This window comes from Phyllobates terribilis, unplaced genomic scaffold, assembly GCF_046119375.1.
Source record: "Phyllobates terribilis strain yellow unplaced genomic scaffold, ASM4611937v1 Scaffold_12__6_contigs__length_324123572, whole genome shotgun sequence".
NCBI lineage: Eukaryota > Metazoa > Chordata > Amphibia > Anura > Dendrobatidae > Phyllobates > Phyllobates terribilis.
The window spans coordinates 310,093,567-310,112,023 of NW_027362772.1; the positions used below are offsets into that span (position 1 = coordinate 310,093,567).

Consider the following 18,457-nt stretch of genomic DNA (forward strand, 5'->3'; position numbering starts at 1 on the left):
GATACTGTCTGCTGAGCCGTGTATCTAATCCTATCCTGTGTGATACTGTCTGCTGAGCCGTGTATCTAATCCTATCCTGTGTGATACTGTCTGCTGAGCCGTGTATCTAATCCTATCCTGTGTGATACTGTCTGCTGAGCCGTGTATCTAATCCTATCCTGTGTGATACTGTCTGCTGAGCTGTGTATCTAATCCTATCCTGTGTGATACTGTCTGCTGAGCTGTGTATCTAATCCTCTGCTGTGTGATACTGTCTGCTGAGCCGTGTATCTAATCCCGTCAGCACCGCGCGGTACTACATCCCGTCAGGCGTCTCGGGGGCCGGATGCTGCTCAGTGATGATTTCTTTTTGTGTCGTCTTCTTACGTTGGTCGCAGTTCACTCATCGCTGTCATTTACTTCTTATTAAAAATCTCAGTTCTCGAGTCGGGGGGATGTTTAATCTTATAGTGTACTGCTCGTTGCCTTGGTAACCGGCCACCCTACGGCCCTGGAGTGGCCGGTTCCCCTGACACCGCTGGCTTTATGCTTTAGAGCTGACCCGGCTCCGGTCCTGAGCTTCTCCGCTGCTGCAGCGCTGCCTCCACCCGCAGCTGGGGGAAGCCTCAGAGCAGACCCCAATGTCCGTCTACCAGAGCACAGCGCCCCCCACAGCTGGGGAGGAAGAAGATACAGAGAAATCCCCTCTAATAAGTGACATCTGCCTGTCATGTTCTCTGTGGCCCCCGGTAGCAACATCCGGGGCCGAGTCACTAACTCCTCGGTGATTCAGGGGCCAGGTTAGAGTTGTACAAGTCCTGGGCCCCTAACGTCAGAACTGGGCCCTCAGTCCAAGAGCATAGAATTATCTATAGAGATATCAGTGACAACTTTATTTCTAAATTGTCCCTCACAGCCGCACTCCGCACCCGGGCAGCGGAGAGGGACGGGAGACGGGCAGTGGAAATGGGGATCTGTGAGCTCTTATATAGACAGGTGTGTGCCTTGCCACAATTCTGTCTCTGAGCTCCTTGGGCAGTTCCTATGAGCTCATGATTCACATTTGGTCTGACATGCACTGTGAGCTGTGAGGTCTTATATAGACAGGTGTGTGCCTTTCCAAATCCAGTCCTATCAGTTTAATTAACCACAGCTGGACTCCAACAAAGGAGTAGAACCATCTCAAGGAGGATCACAAAGAAATGGACAGTGGCGCCCCTGAGGGTTCAGTCGCCACAGAGGTACTGCATCTCACCCAGAGGTGTGGTATCTCACTCTCAGGTAAGGAAGAAGTACTGCCCCGGATCCACACACCTGCATCCAACACTACACTACTCCAGACCAGGAGGAAGGGCAAGATGCGTCGATTCCCTGCTGAGCCTTGTCCCTGGCTGGAGTGGGGGAAACCAAGAGAGGGGGAACCATGTAGTGGGTGTGGGTGGAGGAAGTAAATCAGGGGAGCACTTGTTAGGGATGATATAAAGAGAGAAGCCATCTTGGGAGTGTAGACAGTCTGAGAGAAGTAGAGGGAGCAGGAGCTCTGCTCAGGAGGAGAGCCTAGCCAGAGAGGCCCAAGACTGGAGAGAGGAGCAGGAGAAGGGCTCCAGGAACGTGGAAGGGACCCCAGGGGTACGGGCAGTGCTGGAGGCCACCCGTACTCCCGAATCTACCAGGAGGTGGAGGGGTCAGGTCACACAAAGGGGACCGGTCCCTAAACTGGCAGAGTTCTTTAAGCCTCAACTAGGAAACCGGAGGCTGCAGTATTTCAGGTACTGCAGCCACAAGCCACATCTATCTCACCAAGAAGGTGGCCATAGAGGACCCAGGGGACAGAGAAGACGTCACCCGGCAAGGTCCGCGGCCACAGGATTGGGACACTGGGTGTGAGGTGCAGGGAGACGGCCAGAGGGAACACACAGAAGGGGGTCCCGTTACGTACCCCGGAGAGACCTGGGAGTTTGCTGAACCCCTCCCTGAGTGAGCACAGAACGCCGTGGGAAATTACTCTAGTACTGGTAACTGGAAGTCTAAGAAACCGTGAGTAAACCCTGAGGACTGCACCTTACTGTCTGTGATCATTATCTGCGTCATCCTCTGCACTACACCATAGCAGCAACATCTGCACTGCTCTGGAGCTAAGCTCTGCCTGTGGAGAGCTGAACCAACTCTGCTGCATCTACATCAGCTCCAGGGGACCTGCTCCGCAGCGGCAGCTCCACATAGCCGCATACCACAGGTGGCGTCACGAACTGTATATAAAAACTATAAATCTCCTGTAAATATCCCCCTTTTATTGACCGCTCTGGGTCACAGACCGGGTCACCGCCACTGTGGTATCTCCCCTAGCAACGCCCGGGACCGAGTGCCCCACGGCCCTGGGGGCGCGTCAACAGCATGTGACTTAAATATGAGTGTCTGAGCAAAGGGTCTGAATACTTATGACCATGTGATATTTCAGTTTTTCTTTTTTAATAAATTTGCAATAATGTCTACATTTCTGTTTTTTTTTTCAGTCCAGATGGGGCAGAGTGGACTTTACTGAGAAAAAAATGAACTTTTTAGAATTTACCAAATGGCTGCAATGAAACAAAGAGTGAAAAATGTAAAGGGGTCTGAATACTTTCCGTACCCACTGTAGCTGTTATTTTTTGTGGACAAATTGGAAAACCAAGCTGATTGATGGAGGCGAGTGCTGCGTCTTTGGCTTACTATATAAACACGTGAGCGCTCTGAGCGTTGAGATGTTCGCAGACCCTGAATATATGGAATATCTCCTGCATTACTGCCGTACAGAATATACTCATCATAACATGAAGGGACTCAGTGCACACATTGGCTGATACATGAGAGCCCACCGGCCATGACAAGGCGCCTTTCTCTATTAGGACCCTAAACCTAATATCAATGATGCGGCTCCGGGCGAGATCAGTGCTGGATCCTACTCACCTCGTGTCTCGGCTTCTAGCTCAGGAGGCGCAAGTTTGACCCATATTACATTTAGCTTCCCTCCAGTGAAACCTTGCCTTGTTGTGGCCGGTGGGCTCTCCTGAATTGGCCAGTCTGTGCACAACCTTTATGTTATAGGGATATTCTATATACCAGTAATGCAGATACTATTCTTTTATATTCAGTGTTTGCAGACATCTCAGCGCTTCCAGAGGTTGTGCATTGTGCAGTTATACCGCTTGCACCTGTTCACACTTGCTTTATTCTGCGCAGGTCAGTTTTTTATACTTTACAGCTTAGTCTAAGACATCAGCAACATTCCCAGTGCCCTACACAGATATGAGGCAATGTACAGCAGTGACGGACAGTCCCCATCGGCCCCTATTCTGTCACTTCTAGTCCTGCTGTAATAATCAGGGGGTCCGTTGTCGGCAGGAATCAGAATGACGACTTGTTTTCATAGTTCTGGAGAGGAAAGTGACGCATAAAACTCCTCTGACCTTCATCTGTCGGGGTCCACGCTGAGCCGCGATCAGATCCTACTGATGTGGTATCACACCCTGACTGTGGCGCCCCCGGGGGAAAGAACGGTGACACAACAGCGGTATTTATAGCGGACGATCACACACTGATACATTGTATGTGTGACATAGTGTACAGTATATAGTGGTCCGTAGTGCGGTATCAGCACATACACTGTATACAGCAATATACACCCAGCAGGCGGAACATGGGGGTTGCGGGGGAACAGGATCTTGCAGACGTTATCAATCCATTACTAGCCGCATATTGGGACAAAATGCAGAGCATCGCAGCTATGATCATAAAGGTGTCAGAACACACAGAGTATCGCAGCTATGAAAGAAAAGAATAAGGACCCTCACAGCATCGATGCTGTGATAGAAAGGTGTCAGGCCACAGAGCATCGCAGCTATGATAGATAGTGCTCATCACATTGTCAGGCCACAGAGCATCGCAGCTATGATAGATATGTGTCATGACATGCAGAGCATCGCAGCTATGATAAAGAAGAATTAGGATCCCCAGAGCATCGCAGCTACGAAAGAAAATAATTAGGACCCTAACAGCATCAATGCTATGATAGAAAGGTGTCAGGCCACAGAGCATCGTAGCTATGATAGATAGGTGTTGTAACACAGGGACTTTAGAAGCAGTGACACAGAAACACAGAGCAGCCAGTACAGGGTTAAATAACAAGGGGGGTTTACTGTAACAGGGTCAATCTCCACCCAGGCAGTAACGGGGAAATATGGGGACAACAAGGGGAGTAGCAGGTAACAGACTATAACCGACAATCCACAGTTGGGCTGGATGTAGTAGAGTCGACACTGTTGTAATCAGCAGTTTTTTCACTTAGCTGACTCTTGCTCCTCACAAGGCAGTTGCCGGCTGATGCCGGTGTTGCTTTCTTCCGGCTTCCCCGCCTAAACAATGCTCCGTCTTCTGGCGACAGTGGGTGGTCTCTGGTTTGACCCGCTGAGCCCCTAGTCCATAACACTGCACCTCACATGCTCGTCTCCAGGGATCCTGCGTCTCTTCTCCCTCTAGTCGGGCTTGACTCCCACTGTCCACTGCCGCTTTTCCCGCACAAAAAAACCTTTTCCACCCTCTTCGTAGACACAAGCTCAGCTCCCCGGTCACCTGACTCCTCAGCTCTCTCCCTGGACACACCCGCAGCTTCCCGGTCACCTGACTCCTGTCTCCCAGTCTGTCTTCCCCCTGCAACAAGAGGCACGGCCCCAGCAGTTCCGGATCCCTTGTTCTGAAAGCACTTACACCCCGGTCATCCCCTTACACTCCCGCTCTCCTTTAACTCGCCATTCCACGGGCGAGAATTCCTTCACCAAACATTCACATTCTTGGACTTCCTGGACGATACGTTGCCATATAAATTGATCTTGTTCGTAACGGTGAGGAGGCACTCCTGCTGTTGTCCGTTCTGACCGGCGTAACTCAGTTTGACCGATGGGGGGTGCAGGGTCACTCGGATTTCCAATCTCCGCCTGCCCGGTGGCTTCAACCGATGGTGTTCCCTCACCGCCTGCACTGGGGACTGCAGGTAATCGAGTGCTGGGGCTCAGAGGTAGAATCAACAACTCTTCTTCATCCACATCGTGGCTTGGGGCAACTGTGACAGGACCTTCTCTAGAAGCAGGTGATTCTTCTTCATCCTCGTCATCTTTAGACAGACAGGGCAGCAGCATACTACGGTGAACCACTGTGGTAGGGGCTCCTTCAGGCCCCTCGGGTTGAACTTCATACACAGGTCCTTCAGCGCCAATCCTGCTCTTCACTCGGTGTCGGGTCCGTTCCCACCGCCTACTCAATTTGCCCCGAGGTCGCCTGTCTCATACCAACACCCGCTCCCCTGGCCTCAGAGCTGTCCCTCGAAGAGGCAATGTCTCATGATGTTTGAGCTCCCGAAACTTTTGTTGTACCAAACGTCGGAGGGTCTGCAGTCGACGCCGGTGTTCTCGGACCCAGGAAGACATCCCCGTCCGTGGGTAGTCCTCCTCGGGGTCCAGCTCTAACTCGGTAATCTCTCGCCCCTTTCGCCCGAACATATAAGGTATAAGGAGTGAACTCCGTCGTACTATTCACTCGGTTGTTGTAGACCCACACCAGCTCGGATGCAAACTCAGGCCATCGCACCTTCCGATCTTCCTCCAAAGTGCGGAGCATTTGGATCAGTGTCCGATTAAAGAGTTCACAGGCCCCATTTCCTTGAGGGTGATAAGGGGTAGTCCGTGACTTCTCAATCCTGTACAACCAGTGCAGCTCTTCCATCACCCAGCCTTGGAAGCAGGCGCCTTGATCGGAATGGATCCTCTTTGGGCAGCCGTACACCCGAATGAAGTCTCGGCAGACGGCCTGCGCAGCTGATTCGGCGGTCTGATCTCTGGTAGGGGTCACCACCGCAAACTTTTGTGAAGTGGTCTGTCATTACCAGGCAATGTTCATACCCGAGATGCGCCGGTCCAACAGTCAAATAGTCGATCATCAGCACCTCCAAGGGGGCAGAAGTCACAATGGTTTGTATAGGGACCCGCTGCTCCGGGGGGCTTAACCAGCTCACAGCTCTGGCATCGTCAACAAGTGTCTTCTATTGTTGCTCGCAGTCGGGGGTGATACACCAGCCTCTGCAACCACTGAAACGTCTTCTCTGGTCCGAAGTGAGCCCCTCGTTCATAAGCCTCCTTAGCCACTACTCCGACCAACTTCTCTGGGATCACCACTTGCCAGGTGGTCCCGAACTCTCGCAGTAGCTGCACCCGTCGGTACAGCAGCCAGTCTCGCAAACACAGTCTCTCCCATTGTTCCAGCATTTTCAGCGCTCCTGGGGACAGGGTACTCCTCGCCTCTCGACTGGGGACCTGCCTCAAAGCCACCCATTGACATAATTGAACAACTTCTCTGTCAGTCTGTTGAAGTCGGATCCAGTCATCTCTTCGCTGCCCTAGCACTTGTTCTTCTGACATCTCCCGATCTGTCCCTGCGCAGCGACCAGCGGTCCCACGAAACTTCGGAAGCTAGGGGTCTCATCCGCCTCCAAATCTTCATCGCGGTCATGATCAGGTCATTCATATGTCACTCTGGAGAGGGCGTCGGCGTGAGTATTCTCTGCCTTAGGCCGGTAGGCGATCTTATACCGGTACCTGGCCATGCGGGCCACCCACCGCTGCTCCAGGGCCCCCAACTTCGCATTCTCCAGGTGAGCCAGCGGGTTGTTATCTGTTCTCACCAGTACTTCAGACCCAGACAAATACTCTGCAAACTTCTTGGTCATTGCCCAAACCAGAGCCAGTAACTCTAATTTGAAAGAGCTATAATTATCTGGGTTCCTCTCGGAGTCGTGAAGGGAGCGGCTGGCGTACGCAATCACGCACTCTTTCTCCTCCTGTACTTCGGATAACACGGCTCCCAGACCATGTAGGCTCCCATCAGTGTGGAGTATGAATGGTTGGGAGAAATCTGCATAGGCAAGTATTGGGGCCTCGGACAGGGCCATTTTTAGGGCACGGAAGGCCTCTTCCTGGCTGCTTCCCCACCGAATCGCCTGATTCTTGGAGCCCGCCGGCACTCCCTTAAGTAGCTCCAGCAATGGGTTGGCTATGCGGGTGAAGTTCTTCACGAATCTTCGGTAGCACCCAGCAAGTCCCAAACGTCCTTCACTGTCTGCGGGGTAGGCCACTCCTGTACGGCGGCCACCTTTTCCCGGGTGGGCCTGACTCCTTCACCGGACACAGTATGACTGAGATATTCGATCTGTTTGCGGAACAGGTGGCACTTCTGTGGCTTCACCTTTAGACCATGACTCTGTAGGCGGCTCAGTACTTGCTTCAGTCGCTGGAGGTGCTCCTTGAATGTGGCGGCATAGACAATTATGTCGTCAAGATAAATCAGTGTCACCTCGAAGTTCAAATCGCCCAGGCATCTCTCCATCAGACGCTGGAACGTCCCGGGGGCCTTAGTCAGGCCGAAGGGCATCCGATTGAACTCGAACAGTCCCATGGGTAATATGAACGCCATCTTCGCACGGTCATGTTCGGCCACGGGCACCTGCCAGTACCCGCTGGCCAGATGCAAGGAGAAGAAGTATCTTGCCTTCCCTAAGGCCGACAGAGACTCTTCGATTCGGGGTAGTGGGTAAGAGTCTCGTACTGTACAGGCATTCAGTCGTCTATAGTCCACACAGAACCGCATGGTCCCATCTTTCTTCCGGACCAGGACAATCGGGGCTGCCCACGGACTCTGACTCTCCCGTATCACACCATTCTGTAACATATGGTCTAGCGTCTCCTTAATCTCCTTATACATCTGGGGAGGTATCTGCCGGTATCTCTTTCGCACTGGTGCAGCGCTCCCCGTGGGAATCTCGTGGGTAATGGCTTTGGTGCAACCAAAATCATCCTCATGGCGAGCAAAGACTTCCTGGTACCGCTCCAGTACCTCCTCAACCTGCTGCACCTGTCGAGGTGAAAGTCCCGTTAATTCAGCCCGCATTTGTTCTACGATTCTTCGTCCCCCCTTCACACTAGCACGGTGGGATTCCGGCAGCACGGTGACTGCCAGACTCCAGGGGTCTCCTCGTACAGCGGACAGCGGTACCGCATCAGGTCGCACCAACTTCTCTGACATTCCCAGAATCTGGGCTATTTCCTCCCTGGGAGGGAGTGTGAAATCACCTTCGCCCAGATTAACACACCGCACTATAACATTGCCACCCTGGACGGTGGCCAGTGTCCGAGCCACCAGGAGTCCGGGAGGTACTTTGTCCATCGATGTTGGTTCTATCTGAACTTCGACCCCCTCAAGAGGTGTGCAGGCCCGTGCAGGTAACGTGAGTACAGTTTGTCCGGGCGGTAAGGTGAGCGCCGTAGCTGCTGGTACTATTATTTTCCCCAGGATCTTCCCGTCACTCGACGTCTCCTGTGCCTGGGCGGCTCGGATTAAGTGTTAAAAGACCCTCCTTTGGGGGGTTCGTGGGTCCCACCGGTCTAGAGGAATCTCCTTCAGCTCACTAATCAGGATTTGCCCGATCTCTTTCAGCACATTCATTCCGAGGGTCATCGGTGGTCCACTTCCGGTTCCCCCTGCGACTAAGACGACCCCTTTTTTCCCCCACATCTTTTCCACACACTCAGATCTTCATCCACACCACCCCTGCGACCGGGATGGGTAATTGATTAGCTGCCGTGAGTCTAATTACTGGTCCCCATTCGGGCCGCGCTATCTCTGGAAATCGCTGTTGGAAGTATGCTTCTGTCATCGTAGTCACCTGGGATCCCTTGTCAACCAGGCAGTGAACAGCCCGACCGCTTATTTCGGCCCAGACAGTCGGGCTGCTGGAAACTAGGTGCTTGGGACTTCATCTTTTTCTTTCCCCTTCCTCAGGCTCCGGGTTGTGTCCCCCAAACACGGAGCCCGCTAGTTTAACGGCTGCCGCGTCAGGGGCCGCCCTCGGCTAGCACAGCCCCTGGCGTAATGTCCTGCGCCTTCACACTTCCAGCAGGTCGTGTCTCTGTCTGTGTAGGGCTGCCTCCCTCCTCTATGGAATTCTCCTGCAGGGGGGGTCCTGGACTCAATCCTTTCCATAAATGGAGCAATCGATCTGGGTATCTCTGGTGTCGGGGCAGGGGTCTTCTTAAGAATTGACCATTCATCCCACATCTCCTTTTGCATCTGACGAGCCCATTCCGGTTCAGCTGCAGGCGGGGTGGGTACCTCGTTACTCCGGACCACCCCTGCCAGGGCCGTCACCCCCATCTCCTGCTCTCTCACACGTGCCTCCGCCCCCACTTCTACAAAAGTCATACGTGGGTTGGCGCGCAGGCGCTCCCGCAAGGCCTGCTTCAGCTGCACATCCCTGAGGCCTGCCACAAACCGGTCCCTTAAGATCACGTCAGGGGGGCCCATTCCCAAATTCCCCATGTCGTCTTTTCTAGTGATATAGGCATGCACCCTCTGTAAGGCATTAACATACTGCGTAACAGTCTCCCCCTCCTGCTGCGCTTGGTGAAACAGCCGTATCCTCAGCTCTCCTACATTGGTGGGATCCCCATGCCTCTCCTCCAGTATCCGCACCACTTTCTCTACAGTATCCCGGTCATGGGGAGGGCGGTACATCACGGAGTGCCGGGCCTCGCCGTCCAGGGCCAGTAGGGCTATTTCGGCTTGCATAGCTGGGGTCATCGGATGGATACGTAACATACTCCTAACTCTCTCAACCCAGTCCCACAGCATCATATTGTCCCCGGTGAACTTTGGGAGATTGCTGAGCATGGCCCCCAGCGGCAAGCTAGATTTAGGGGCTCCCAGGATGGACTGATCTGCAATGTCTGTGTCTAAAGACTGCATCCTGCCGACTACGCCAAATGTAACAGGGGTACTTTAGATAAAGCGACACAGAAACACAGAGCAGCCAGTACAGGGTTAAATAACAAGGGGGATTTACTGTAACAGGGTCAATCTCCCCGCAGGGAGTAACAGGAGAAATATGGGGACAATAAGGGAAGTAGCAGGTAATATGCTATAACTGACAATCCACAGTTGGGCTAGATGTAGCAGAGTCGACACGGTTATAATCGGCAGTTTTTTCACTTAGCTGACTCTTGCTCCTCACAAGGCAGTTGCCGGCTGATGCCGGTGTTGCTTTCTTCCGTCTTCCCCGCCTAAACAATGCTCCGTCTTCTAGCGGCAGCGGGCGGTCTCCGGTTTGACCCGCTGAGCCCCTAGTCCATAACACTGCACCTCACTTGCTCGGCTCCAAGGATCCTGCGTCTCTTCTCCCTCTAGTCAGGCTTGACTCCCACTGTCCACTGCCACTTTTCCCGCACAAAAACCCCTTTTCCACCCTCTTCCTAGACACGAGCTCACCTCCCCGGTCACCTGACTCCTCAGCTCTCTCCCTGGACACACCCCCAGCTTCCCGGTCACCTGACTCCTGTCTCCCGGTCTGTCTTCCCCCTGCAACAAGAGGCACGGCCCTGGCAGTTCTGGATCCCTTGTTCTGAAAGTACTTACACCCCCGGTCTTCTACCCTTACACTGTCATGACATGCAGAGCATCACAGCTATGATACAAAAGAATTAGGATCCGCAGAGCATCGCAGCTATGATAGAAAAGAAATAGGACCCTCACAGCATCGTAGCTATGATAGAAAGGTGTCAGGACATGCAGAGCATCGCAGCTATGATAGAAAATAATTAGGACCCGCAGAGCATCGCAGCTATGATAGAAAATAATTAGGACCCTCACAGCATCGCAGCTATGATAGAAAGGTGTCAGGACATGCAGAGCATCGCAGCTATGAAAGAAACGAATTAGGACCCTCACAGCATTGCAGCTATGATAGAAAAGAATTAGGATCATCACAGCGTCACAGCTATGATAGAAAGGTGTCAGCCCACAGAGCATCGCAGCTATAATAGAAAGGTGTCATTACATGCAGAGCATCGCATCTATGATAGAAAAGAATTAGGATCCGCAGAGCATCGCAGCTATGATAGAAAGGTGTCAGGACATGCAGAGAATCGCAGCTATGAAAGAAACGAATTAGGACCCTCACAGCATTGCAGCTATGATAGAAAATAATTAGGATCATCACAGCATCACAGCTATGATAGAAAGGTGTCAGCCCACAGAGCATCGCAGCTATGATAGAAAGGTGTCATGACATGCAGAGCATTGCAGCTATGATAGAAAATAATTAGGACCCGCAGAGCATCGCAGCTATGATAGAAAAGTATTAGGACCCTCACAGCATCGCAGCTATGATAGAAAGGTGTCAGGACATGCAGAGCATCGCAGCTATGAAAGAAACGAATTAGGACCCTCACAGCATTGCAGCTATGATAGAAAAGAATTAGGATCATCACAGCGTCACAGCTATGATAGAAAGGTGTCAGCCCACAGAGCATCGCAGCTATAATAGAAAGGTGTCATTACATGCAGAGCATCGCATCTATGATAGAAAAGAATTAGGATCCGCAGAGCATCGCAGCTATGATAGAAAGGTGTCAGGACATGCAGAGAATCGCAGCTATGAAAGAAACGAATTAGGACCCTCACAGCATTGCAGCTATGATAGAAAATAATTAGGATCATCACAGCATCACAGCTATGATAGAAAGGTGTCAGCCCACAGAGCATCGCAGCTATGATAGAAAGGTGTCATGACATGCAGAGCATTGCAGCTATGATAGAAAATAATTAGGACCCGCAGAGCATCGCAGCTATGATAGAAAAGAATTATGACCCGCAGAGCATCGCAGCTATGATAGAAAGGTGTCAATCCACACAGCATCACAGCTATGATAGAAAGGTGTTAGGACCGGCAGATCATCGCAGCTATGATAGAAAGGTGTCAGGGCATGCAGAGTATTGCATCTGTGATAGGAGTCAGGACCTGCAGATCATCGCAGCTATGATAGAAAGGTATTAGAGTATGCAGACTAGTCAGCTGGATAATGTCCCGGGTCACAGTATATGATGCTGCTATGTATGCCTGGTCCTGCAGGTAGTACATGTTCTTGGTGTATGGCGAGTCCATGGTCCGGTGGGAGGACAGGACGCGGTTTGCTGTAGCTGTAGCTTTGCAGGATGACTGTTCCGCAGGTATATAGTGTCGCTGTGGTCGCTCTACACCGCAAACTGTAACTTTCTCACAGTGGAAAGAACCGAGTGACATAGACCTGGTCTGCGATCATTTCCGCACCCCCATAAGCCACATATATCACATCTACTCTGCAGCGCACAGGAAGCAGCAGCAGAGAGGAGCCCCGAGCCCGGACTGATGACTGCGGTGGCCGCTCTCCATGTCCTGCTGATAATGAGCAAAGTGAAAGGTAAGAAACCCAGAGCGGAGCCACAGAGGGGCCACACAGGACGGGGGTCTGACCTACAGAGAGAGACAGGAAAACACTGACGAGTATGGGTCAAAGAGCTGACAATCTACACCAGGGTACGAGTATCGCTAAAGTAGATGCCACCCGCAGTCCCATGTAACACCACAGATAACACAGTGATAGCTCTCTGAGTACAGATAATGTAGTAGATGTCACCTGCAGTCCTATGTAACACCACAGATAACACAGTGATAACTCTCTGAGTACAGATAATGTAGTAGATGTCACCTGCAGTCCTATGTAACACCACAGATAACACAGTGATAACTCTCTGAGTACAGATAATGTAGTAGATGTCACCTGCAGTCCTATGTAACACCACAGATAACACAGTGATAGCTCTCTGAGTACAGATAATGTAGTAGATGTCACCTGCAGTCCTATGTAACACCACAGATAACACAGTGATAACTCTCTGAGTACAGATAATGTAGTAGATGTCACCTGCAGTCCTATGTAACACCACAGATAACACAGTGATAGCTCTCTGAGTACAGGTAATGTAGTAGATGCCACCTGCAGTCCTATGTAACTCCACAGATAACACAGTGATAACTCTCTGAGTATAGGTAATGTAGTAGATGCCACCTGCAGTCCCATGTAACACCACAGATAACACAGTGATAACTCTCTGAGTACAGATAATGTAGTAGATGTCACCTGCAGTCCTATGTAACACCACAGATAACACAGTGATAACTCTCTGAGCATAGGTAATGTAGTAGATGCCACCTGCAGTCCTATGTAACTCCACAGATAACACCGTGATAACTCTCTGAGTACAGATAATGTAGTAGATGTCACCTGCAGTCCTATGTAACTCCACAGATAACACCGTGATAACTCTCTGAGTGCAGATAATGTAGTAGCTGTCACCTGCAGTCCTATGTAACACCACAGATAACACAGTGATAACTCTCTCAGTACAGATAATGTAGTAGATGTCACCTGCAGTCCTATGTAACACCACAGTTAACAGAGTGATAACTCTCTGAGTACAGATAATGTAGTAGATGTCACCTGCAGTCCTATGTAACACCACAGATAACACAGTCATACCTCTCTGAGTACAGATAATGTAGTAGATGTCACCTGCAGTCCTATGTAACACCACAGATAACACAGTCATACCTCTCTGAGTACAGATAATGTAGTAGATGTCACCTGCAGTCCTATGTAACACCACAGATAACACAGTCATACCTCTCTGAGTACAGATAATGTAGTAGATGTCACCTGCAGTCCCATGTAACACCACAGATAACACAGTGATAACTCTCTGAGTACAGATAATGTAGTAGATGTCACCTGCAGTCCTATGTAACACCACAGATAACACAGTGATAACTCTCTGAGTACAGATAATGTAGTAGATGTCACCTGCAGTCCCATGTAACACCACAGATAACACAGTGATAGCTCTCTGAGTATAGATAATGTAGTAGATGCCACCTGCAGTCCTATGTAACACCACAGATAACACAGTGATAACTCTCTGAGTACAGATAATGTAGTAGATGTCACCTGCAGTCCTATGTAACTCCACAGATAACACCGTGATAACTCTCTGAGTACAGATAATGTAGTAGCTGTCACCTGCAGTCCTATGTAACACCACAGATAACACAGTGATAACTCTCTGAGTACAGATAATGTAGTAGATGTCACCTGCAGTCCTATGTAACACCACAGATAACACAGTGATAACTCTCTGAGTACAGATAATGTAGTAGATGTCACCTGCAGTCCTATGTAACACCACAGATAACACAGTGATAACTCTCTGAGTACAGATAATGTAGTAGATGTCACCTGCAGTCCTATGTAACACCACAGATAACACAGTGATAACTCTCTGAGTACAGATAATGTAGTAGATGTCACCTGCAGTCCTATGTAACACCACAGATAACACAGTCATACCTCTCTGAGTACAGATAATGTAGTAGATGTCACCTGCAGTCCTATGTAACACCACAGATAACACAGTCATACCTCTCTGAGTACAGATAATGTAGTAGATGTCACCTGCAGTCCTGTGTAACACCACAGATAACACAGTGATAACTCTCTGAGTACAGATAATGTAGTAGATGTCACCTGCAGTCCTATGTAACACCACAGATAACACAGTGATAACTCTCTGAGTACAGATAATGTAGTAGATGTCACCTGCAGTCCTATGTAACACCACAGATAACACAGTGATAAGTCTCTGAGTACAGATAATGTAGTATATGTCACCTGCAGTCCTATGTAACACCACAGATAACACAGTGATAACTCTCTGAGTACAGATAATGTAGTAGATGTCACCTGCAGTCCTATGTAACACCACAGATAGCACAGTGATAACTCTCTGGATACAGATAATGTAGTAGATGCCACCTGCAGTCCTATGTAACACCACAGATAACACAGTGATAACTCTCTGAGTACAGATAATGTAGTAGATGTCACCTGCAGTCCTATGTAACACCACAGATAACACAGTGATAACTCTCTGAGTACAGATAATGTAGTAGATGTCACCAGCAGTCCTATGTAACACCACAGATAACACAGTGATCAGCTTGTGGTTGGTGACCCCATTAGTCTGCGACCATGGGTTGTTCCTTTCTCTTACACCTGGCAGCATTATCCGGACACAGACGCGGTCTCTTTACATTGGGGGAACCGTCTTCCCTGCGCACAGAATGTCGTTATCGGCAGCACTCGGGCACAGGACAATGTGCTGCCAGTAATGGAGATTTCAGTTCTGTTATGAACTATTCCTGATTTCCGGCAGATTTACATAAGTCAAAATTCAGCGAATCATCTAACGAGCCGTCATTCCCGATTCAGCTCATCTAATGCGCCTATACACACTCAGCTCTGCTATTCCTTCCATGGTGGAATATTGTACATAATTCAGTAGGTGCAAATACTCGGCTCTTGTCTGCAGTATGTAGCAGAGCCGGGTTACGCTTCCTGCGGCGCCGCTCGGCACTAGGTCACTTTCATTTCAGTATAATAATAATCATCTCCGATAGCGGCCACAATCATCAGGACGCAGATACTCAGTTATCATGTGACCCCCGACCTCAGAGAAAAAGAGAGGGAGAGAGAGACAGAGAAAAAGAGAGGGAGCGAGAGACAGAGAAAAAGAGAGGGAGCGAGAGACAGAGAAAAAGAGAGGGAGCGAGAGACAGAGAAAAAGAGAGGGAGCGAGAGACAGAGAAAAAGAGAGGGAGCGAGAGACAGAGAAAAAGAGAGGGAGCGAGAGACAGAGAAAAAGAGAGGGAGAAAGAGACAGAGAAAAAGAGAGGGAGCGAGAGACAGAGAAAAAGAGAGGGGGCGAGAGACAGAGAAAAAGAGAGGGAGCGAGAGAGACAGAGAAAAAGAGAGGGAGCGAGAGACAGAGAAAAAGAGAGGGAGAAAGAGACAGAGAAAAAGAGAGGGAGCGAGAGAGACAGAGAAAAAGAGAGGGAGCGAGAGACAGAGAAAAAGAGAGGGAGCGAGAGAGACAGAGAAAAAGAGAGGGAGCGAGAGACAGAGAAAAAGAGAGGGAGCGAGAGACAGAGAAAAAGAGAGGGAGAAAGAGACAGAGAAAAAGAGAGGGAGCGAGAGAGACAGAGAAAAAGAGAGGGAGCGAGAGACAGAGAAAAAGAGAGGGAGCGAGAGACAGAGAAAAAGAGAGGGAGCGAGAGACAGAGAAAAAGAGAGGGGGCGAGAGAGACAGAGAAAAAGAGAGGGAGCGAGAGACAGAGAAAAAGAGAGGGAGCAAGAGACGAAGAGAGGGGGCGAGAGACAGAGAAAAAGAGAGGGAGAAAGAGACAGAGACAAAGAGAGGGAGCGAGAGACAGAGAAAAAGAGAGGGAGAAAGAGACAGAGACAAAGAGAGGGAGCGAGAGACAGAGAAAAAGAGAGGGAGCGAGAGACAGAGAAAAAGAGAGGGAGCGAGAGACAGAGAAAAAGAGAGGGAGCGAGAGACAGAGAAAAAGAGAGGGGGCGAGAGACAGAGAAAAAGAGAGGGAGCGAGAGACAGAGAAAAAGAGAGGGAGCGAGAGAGACAGAGAAAAAGAGGGAGCGAGAGACAGAGAAAAAGAGAGGGAGCGAGAGACAGAGAAAAAGAGAGGGAGCGAGAGACAGAGAAAAAGAGAGGGAGCGAGAGACAGAGAAAAAGAGAGGGAGCGAGAGACAGAGAAAAAGAGAGGGAGCGAGAGAGACAGAGAAAAAGAGAGGGAGCGAGAGACAGAGAAAAAGAGAGGGAGCGAGAGACAGAAAAAGAGAGGGAGCGAGAGAGACAGAGAAAAAGAGAAGGAGCGAGAGAGACAGAGAAAAAGAGAGGGAGCGAGAGACAGAGAAAAAGAGAGGGAGCGAGAGAGACAGAGAAAAAGAGAGGGAGCGAGAGACAGAGAAAAAGAGAGGGAGCGAGAGACAGAGAAAAAGAGAGGGAGCGAGAGAGACAGAGAAAAAGAGAGGGAGCGAGAGAGACAGAGAAAAAGAGAGGGAGCGAGAGACAGAGAAAAAGAGAGGGAGCGAGAGAGACAGAGAAAAAGAGAGGGAGCGAGAGACAGAGAAAAAGAGAGGGAGCGAGAGACAGAAAAAGAGAGGGAGCGAGAGAGACAGAGAAAAAGAGAGGGAGCGAGAGACAGAGAAAAAGAGAGGGAGCGAGAGAGACAGAGAAAAAGAGAGGGAGCGAGAGACAGAGAAAAAGAGAGGGAGCGAGAGACAGAGAAAAAGAGAGGGAGCGAGAGACAAAGAAAAAGAGAGAGACAAAGAAAAAGAGAGGGAGCGAGAGAGACAGAGAAAAAGAGATGAAGCGAGAGACAGAGAAAGAGAGAGGGAGAAAGAGACAGAGAAAAAGAGAGGGAGCGAGAGACAGAAAAAGAGAGGGAGCGAGAGACAGAGAAAAAGAGAGGGAGAAAGAGACAGAGAAAAAGAGAGGGGGCGAGAGAGACAGAGAAAAAGAGATGAAGCGAGAGACAGAGAAAAAGAGAGGGAGAAAGAGACAGAGAAAAAGAGAGGGAGCGAGAGACAGAAAAAGAGAGGGAGCGAGAGACAGAGAAAAAGAGAGGGAGAGAGAGACAGAGAAAAAGAGAGGGAGCGAGAGACAGAGAAAAAGAGAGGGAGCGAGAGAGACAGAGAAAAAGAGATGGAGCGAGAGACAGAGAAAAAGAGAGGGAGAAAGAGACAGAGAAAAAGAGAGGGAGCGAGAGAGACAGAGAAAAAGAGAGGGGGCGAGAGAGACAAAGAGAGGGAGCGAGAGACAGAGAAAAAGAGAGGGAGAGAGAGACAGAGAAAAAGAGAGGGAGCGAGAGAGACAGAAAAAGAGAGGGGGCGAGAGACAAAGAAAAAGAGAGGGAGCCAGAGACAAAGAAAAAGAGAGGGAGCGAGAGACAGAGAAAAAGAGAGGGAGCGAGAGACAGAGAAAAAGAGAGGGAGAAAGAGACAGAGAAAAAGAGAGGGAGCGAGAGACAAAGAGAGGGAGCGAGAGACAGAGAAAAAGAGAGGGAGCGAGAGACAGAGAAAAAGAGAGGGAGCGAGAGACAAAGAGAAAAAGAGAGGGGGCGAGAGACAGAGAAAAAGAGAGGGAGCGAGAGAGACAGAGAAAAAGAGAGGGGGCGAGAGACAAAGAGAGGGAGCGAGAGACAGAGAAAAAGAGAGGGAGAGAGAGACAGAGAAAAAGAGAGGGAGCGAGAGAGACAGAGAAAAAGAGAGGGGGCGAGAGAGACAAAGACAGGGAGCGAGAAACAGAGAAAAAGAGAGGGAGAGAGAGACAGAGAAAAAGAGAGGGAGCGAGAGAGACAGAAAAAGAGAGGGGGCGAGAGACAAAGAAAAAGAGAGGGAGCCAGAGACAAAGAAAAAGAGAGGGAGCGAGAGACAGAGAAAAAGAGAGGGAGCGAGAGACAGAGAAAAAGAGAGGGAGAAAGAGACAGAGAAAAAGAGAGGGAGCGAGAGACAAAGAGAGGGAGCGAGAGACAGAGAAAAAGAGAGGGAGCGAGAGACAGAGAAAAAGAGAGGGAGCGAGAGACAGAGAAAAAGAGAGGGAGAAAGAGACAGAGAAAAAGAGAGGGGGCGAGAGACAAAGAGAGGAAGCGAGAGACAGAGAAAAAGAGAGG

General features: G+C 50.1%; 1 protein-coding gene across 6 annotated transcripts in view; it reads left to right on the forward strand.

Moving 5' to 3' along the window:
- The first annotated feature begins 8,179 nt into the window (after positions 1-8,179).
- Positions 8,180-18,457, forward strand: part of CRTAM (cytotoxic and regulatory T cell molecule) — a 73,556-nt gene continuing 63,278 nt past the window's right edge. For 2 of the 6 annotated variants that reach the window (XM_073657395.1, XM_073657396.1), the window contains exon 1: positions 12,043-12,293. In XM_073657395.1, the coding sequence (XP_073513496.1) occupies positions 12,242-12,293 (52 nt within the window). In that variant the 5' untranslated portion in view covers positions 12,043-12,241. Of the gene's footprint in view, positions 8,315-12,042; positions 12,294-18,457 lie in introns of those variants that run through there. The other 4 variants (XM_073657391.1, XM_073657393.1, XM_073657392.1 and 1 more) reach the window with 4 other exon arrangements.